Raw genomic sequence first — 7,060 nt, 5'->3', positions numbered from 1 at the left:
CTTTTGCTTTAGTTACCACCTTAGTCTCTCAATCTCCACATACTACAGAGCACTGACATCTAGTAAACTATATATTTCACTTTGTACTTTTGATAATCAAATTAACCTTTTTTGAGAAGAGCTGTAAAATTACTTTGTCAATATATTGGAGTCATTGTATAATGTTAGGATTGACTCAGAATGCCTTTCTTCAACTGATCTTAGGCTTTCTGAAACACTAAGGTATTTTCAGAAATCTTTGTTACTCATTATCAGTAGGAAAGTCTAATTCCTCCACTTTACTTTCAAACTTACCTGAAACTAGGCTTCATTTTTAATTCAACCTTATTTTACATTACTTCAGTATGTGGAACCTCTGGTCCAGACAGACTCCTCAGAGTTTCACAAATATATTTCACCCTTTGCCTTTGTTTAGTGGATTTATTTCTACTTTTTTCCTTACTTAAATCCCAAATGTCATTCTAGGTACAGATCAATTGCCTCCAAGAAGCCTTCTTCACTCCAACAACAATAGCTGTTTTACTTCTGAAAAATATTTTTTCCATATTCAGAAAATTCAGTACCATATTAAAAGGGCTTACATTTCATGAGAATTTAGACATGCTCAAAGAAGCTGATTTGGGGCTGAGTATGCACTCTTACAGAGGTATTGTGGATTCTCAGTCCCTGGCTAACTTTGAAAATGGAGTATGTCCTGGAAAGTGCAGAGATGATGAGAAGAAGGCAACTGGAAACCTAAACTAGGTATATAGTGAGTAATGATCAATCAATAAATGGCTCTTGAATGAATGAATGAATAAGAGGAACTACATTAATTATGTTCTATTCTTACTAACTAAGCTATATATTTTGGCCCAAGGAAGAATAGAAGACAATATAGCACTGAGTTTGGAATAAGAAAAGATGGGTTCAAGTTGCTGCTTTCCCTTGCTAAGTTTTTTTTTGTGCCAAAGTCAAATTAAATAAACTCTCTAAGTCTCATTTATATCAGCTATCAAAGAAAAATAATCATTATAAATAAGAAAAGATAATTAAAAGAAATTGGTTAAGCTATAAATTGCTAGAGCAATAAAGTTATTATTATTGTAATGCATCCTTTATTTTAAGTATTAAATGGGAACATTAATCGAGAAAACCAAAACTATTTAAGGAAGTCAAATATTTTTTATCTAAATATTGTCTAAATGAGGAAATTTCTTGGCATAGTCATTTTATAAATGGCACATTTTTAAATAAGAATGTGACCTCTTTCATCTCTTTTCAAGTCATCAGATAGATTATAAAGATAGGTAGCAGAAGATCCCCTTGGCCTCTTGTAAGAGAGCAATAAGACCTAAAAGGAAAAGGACAAAAAACCAGGAAAGTCTCTAAGAAAAGACAGTATTGCTTGAGATGGATAACATGCCGAAAGTACAGTGGTTCTGGAATTATTTGACACACAGAAAAGGAAGACAACTCTACTTTGAAGTTATTTAAAGTAATTCAGCAGTAACATAAAACATACAACAATAATAAACAACACAAACAACAAGGACTATACTTTAAGCCCTTACTTATTACTAGGCAATATATCACATACTTTACATATATTTTTACTTTTTTATTCCTCACTACAACTCTATGAGATAGACATTATACTTCCATTTTATAGAACATAAACTCATTCTCAGAGGTTAAATAATAAACTCATTCTCAGAGGTTAAATAATTTATCCAAGGTCACACAACTTATATGTGATGGTGGAATGGGGTTTTTAAACCTGAATGTATCTAACTGTAAAGAATACATGTTACAAATATTATAGCAACATTGAAAGAGCTCAAAGGCTGAAAGAATTTTAGAGCTGCAGCCCATAAACTACTCTCTAGATTTGGCTTGCAAAGCTAAAAGAAATATTTTAGCTTTTATAAGGTGACAAGATTTTGAGAGAGAGACAGCTGTTGGAAAAAGAGCTTTCAAAATACCCAAACTGTAAGTGGTTGGCCCAGGACCATGGGGGCCTAGGACCCAAAGACTTTGAGAGTTAAAAGATTTCTATGGGTAATAAGCTATGCCAAGGTTTTCAGTCAAGTAACTATTAAGAGTACATTTCTTTTAAGCTGAGCTCGTTAGCCCGTGTGACTCGACACTGAAGACTTCAATATCTTACTTCAATTGATTTTTTTTTTAATTTTACAGCTATGTGTGGGTAGCAATTACTAAGAACATTTACTAAGCACTTATTCTGAGCCAGATTCTATTCTAAATGTGCTACATTTGATCCTAAAACAACTCTACAAGGTAGGTATCATTCCCATTTTAAGGATGAGGAAATTAAGTCATGATACAGATCTAGGCAAACTGGTGTCTGAGCTCACTCACATCCTTTACCATTATATTACATGACGATTATAGTAAACTAGTAATGACAATAATTCAGCAAGTAGTATTTACTCATATTCATTCTGTTATTTAATAAAAACTCTATTTTTCTAAACTGTCTTGTCTTAAATTGTCACTAAGTGAACAGATTTAGTGATTAGTAGTGTTTTCAAAAATGTCACTTATTGACAAACTAATTGAAATTACAGTGAGAATTGCCTTACTACAGTTTCTTAGAGAAAGTGTTAAGAAATGAACTCTCTATAATGATCTTGTATACTCTAAAATCTATGATTCAGTGTCTATGTAAGTGAAAGATGAAGCTTGTGCATTTCAGGATAGTTGCTGACATTGAGTTATTTATGTTTTAACATTTAGATGGTACATTATGAACAGAAGCTTTGTTATTCTGTACAGGGACAAGGCAATTTTTGTTAAAATTTTATTTGGTTTGTTTCTTTTTACCTACACTGCTTCGAAGTGATATGAGTTTGTAATAGGCAATGCTTAAAATGGATATGGCAATATTCATTATTATGTGTGGCACATTTCCTTCTGAAATGTATATGTATATGTGTATATATATATATATATATATATATATATATATATATATATATATATTGATGTAATTAACACATTATGTTGCTGTAGAAAATTTATATTAAATGAATAATTTTACTTAGGTGAATGAACCTAAAATATTTCTTAACCATATTGACTAGAATAACCTTTCATGACCAGATTCTATAATTAAGTAAGGAAATTCAAGCACTCTAAGAACTTTGAAGGCAGGGAAATATTTTTAAGTTAGACATATTAAAAGAATAATTTTAAAACAAAATTAAAATTTATCAAAATGAACTTGCATGTATTAATGGATTTCAATGACTGTAATCTAATAATACCAAGCATCTGGATGAAAAGTCAGAGAATCATTTTGAAGTTTTCATTTATCTGAAGAGCACCATCTGGACTGTTGAATTGTTCATATTCAATCAAATATTGACTTTGTGTGTATATAACCATACCATCAATGAATAATAAATCTTTTTATAGAATAACTATTCCTTAAAATGAAGTGTAAGTTAATGTGTGGACTTTTGAGGTTCACTATACTTTGGGAAAATTAACAAAATATGGTATTAAATGAAACATCTTTTATACTCTTATACCATAACACTGTAGAAGATATTTCAAAATCTCTACAGTGTAAGTTAATTGAAGAGTTTGAAAAAATTAGGCTTTATTACCCCCAAATATCCTAAGATACAGATATTTTTTAATGTTTACAATTTTTTCAGAGTTAAGAACTGCTATGCAATTCTTGTTGAAACCATGATATATATATATATAGTTTTATAGTTATATTACCAAATTAAAGGTAACAGATGTGTGTGACAAGTTTACAATTGGAAAAAGTCATCATTAAGAAATATAAACTGTCATCTTTTCAATGGAAATAGTTTTTAAGAGCATGGTTTTGACAGTATAATATTATTATCTAAAATCTGTTATTTAAAAAAAATCCTTCAAAAACAAACTTTACTTACAATATATATTAAATTAATGACAAAAGACCAAAACACACTACTTTGATATATAAATCCAACTTTTTACAATTAGCCTAAACAAATTCTTTTAGAACTAAATGATCAAAGAATTCAATACAATCCACGGGGGTTGGGGGGTGGGAGCGTAGACCACTGAGTCACAGAATACAATTAAAATAAAAACTGATGCTATTAATTTTGAAATAATTTAATTCTGTTTATATCAAAAGAAGACATTTAAAGAAGGAAAAAATTCAAATGCATAGTTTTGGGCAGTTCTGGTTGCTGGCATCCTACCCCTTATCTGTTAAAGAATGCTTGCTGGCATTAGTTTCCATCAATTCATTTGTGATTTCTAAATTAATTCTGAAGGAAACCACAACTTACTTGAAGATCCTGCTGAGTGTCTGTGTGCCTGATTTTTTTTTTCTCTCTTCACAGACAAAGCACTTCCACTGGTCATGGAAAAAAGGTCTAAATCCGTGTCTTCTCTGCTTACAAGCCTTGCCTGGGAGCAGTGGGAGAGAATGTATACAATCATGAAACAAAATATGGCATTTTCTGAATGCAGCTCACATTACCCCAAATAAACAAACAGGCTCTGTCAAACAACCTTCTTCAAAATGATACCACAATCCTTTATTGCTGCCCAGGCAGAACAAATGCACTATGTCAAAGCATTTTTTGCAAATAAGAGCCAATTTTAAAATTGAGGTTTGCTATTTGAGTCTGTACAACAAAAGAAAATACTTTAGTACAGTAATTTTGATGAAAATCAATCTTAAAGGCAACTGATGAAATTTAAATAACTTAACATCACTTATTTACCAAGGATGTTATTTAATTCTTAATTGAATGTTAGAAATGTCACATCGGATTATTTTCTGCAATATTTATGTCTTACTACTTATAAAATTCCCTGAAATGCCTTTCATCACATATTTGTATACTACAAAGTCACAAAAGATCTCTACCTTCTCATTATAGTCATTATTAATATAAAAATACTATACATTAAGTCTAATTTGGGAGTAAGGATAGATAGAAATTTCAAGATATTTTATTTTAAGGACATATGTGTTAGGTAATTTATTTCAACCAAAATTACTCTCAGAACTTTTATTACTATCTTGGGCTGAACTTAAGAGTTGAAAGAGTCATTTCTTGCCCATAAAATATTGCTTTTACATAATGTCTAATATCATTAAGTAAGGATTTATCAGGATTCAGCCCTGAAGTGGGAGAAAACGCCATGATGGAAGCAAGGCAGCCTCAAAGTAGCTGGGATTTCACCCAAACCACAGAATGCTTGAAGTCCTGTGAAAAAGCATTGTCCTTAATGTTTGATGTGAGAAAAATTTAAATAGAGTGAAATAAAGCCATAAAACCATCGCTGTGGTTAAAAAGCTATCCCCATATGATGAGCTACAAAAACTCATGAAACCAGAATCTAAAGATCATCTTCTTTCAGATCCAGATCTTTGCTCCTCTCCTTTACATCCCCTTCCCACCTTCCCAGCCATATGCACGACCTTCTCATTGTTAAGTGAGCAAGTTTGCTATTAGTGAACTCAGAATAGAAACCATTCTATAGCATCAGTCACTTTTTAAAATGTATCTGGCTAAGTGATACAATTGTTTTGTTAAAAAACCTCAGTAGAAAGCTGTTGAAAATGAAATAAATAACAATTGGCTTCCAATTTACACTTGTGATTTTAGTCTACAAAATGTAACACATTCTTTCTGGATTTTATTTCAATTAGTGCACAAGAGTATGTATTTAATGTTCCCATTAGAATAGCTCCATCAATGCTAAGACATCAAAAGAACCAGTCAGGAATAAGGGGGAACTACCAAAGCAATACCACAATTTTGGTGAGACCAGTTACAAAACAAGGAAAAACATGTTAACCACATAGGGGACTCTGCTGCTGGCTAAAGAGGCTTTATCTGTAAGCCTCAGGATTTTAAAATCAGGTTTTATTTGCTTCAATTTAATGACATAATTTCACTACACTTATTTAAAATGCAGAAATCCCACCCTCCTCCAAACAAGACAATACCTGCATGTCAAGAAAATATTTCTGAACACATGCCTTCCAAAAACCTTATCATCTAAGCCATTAATATCCAAAAGATTGTTTCTTCCAAAATAGAAAACAATGTCAGTTACTAATTAAGCCAGATTATAACAGGGAATCAAATTTAGAAGCGAAATTTAACAATAACACACAATTTCACAACGGTGCCACCTAGCAGCTTAAATGCAAACCTAGAAATTTCATAAAAGAGGCTAGCTACAGATCCAGTAGTGCATATGTATTTATATTCAAATTCTATTTCTGAAAACACTGGCTTTCAAATTGAACACCATTCTTCCTCTTAATATTAACGAGTAGAGAGATCATAAAGAAAATATATATGTTCTTCTATGTCATGCAAAATGGATATACTTAAAAATGGAATATAATCGACCATGCTTTTAATACTTGTTCTACAAAAATGTATGTTTAATTCCAAAACACTGTAATATTAAACATTCTGTATGGTTATAACACAATAAACAGTTCTGAGTTAATGTCAGATAGGACATTTCTTATATGCAACTCAATAGCAAATATTTAAATAGTGATTTTGCAAAATTCTCGTTAGTCTTTGTTTTCTGATCAGGTCACATTTGCAGCCCCATCTACAAAGTTCGTAATATTTTTTCTCATATTTTCACAATGAAATGAGGGGTATGAATTTTGGAACATGACTTCTCTAAGCAAGTGGATCCTGGTTCACCTCCAAACCAAGTAACTTAATTTTAAAATAGAGAATGTCTCTCATTTAATAAAGAACAGTGAGTTCCTTTTTCTTCTGCTTTTTTCATAAACAAGATTTTATTAAATATTTATTTTAAAAGTTTTTATTTTTAGAAGTCAAGACATAAACAGTACAGATAAAAATAAATACCTATTTACTTATTATCCAGATATTTTTTAAAAAGAGAAATAAAAGGTTATAAAGTGAAGTTCACTTATAAGCTACCTTTTAGTATTTCTACATATAGGTATTCAAAAATTTTTAGAGTATTATTTTCAAAATTAACCTAAGTGGTATCTTTTTTCTTCAACTTGCTTTTTTCACTGTACATTATTACA

General features: G+C 30.8%; 1 protein-coding gene across 1 annotated transcript in view; it reads right to left on the bottom strand.

Moving 5' to 3' along the window:
- Positions 1 to 4,269: 4,269 nt before the first annotated feature.
- The window catches only part of LRRIQ1 (leucine rich repeats and IQ motif containing 1), a gene marked incomplete at its 3' end in the record, with an annotated part of 287,926 nt that continues 285,135 nt past the window's right edge, over positions 4,270 to 7,060 (bottom strand). Inside the window, exon 30 of the mRNA XM_079714084.1 lies at positions 4,270 to 4,422. Within this exon, the coding sequence (XP_079570210.1) occupies positions 4,270 to 4,422 (153 nt within the window). The remainder of the gene's footprint in view (positions 4,423 to 7,060) is intronic.

The sequence above is a fragment of the Hyperoodon ampullatus genome (genome assembly GCF_949752795.1).
Source record: "Hyperoodon ampullatus genome assembly, chromosome: 11".
Lineage (NCBI taxonomy): Eukaryota > Metazoa > Chordata > Mammalia > Artiodactyla > Ziphiidae > Hyperoodon > Hyperoodon ampullatus.
Note: the sequence above shows the minus strand (reverse complement) of the source record. Positions and strands in the feature narration are given on the sequence as shown.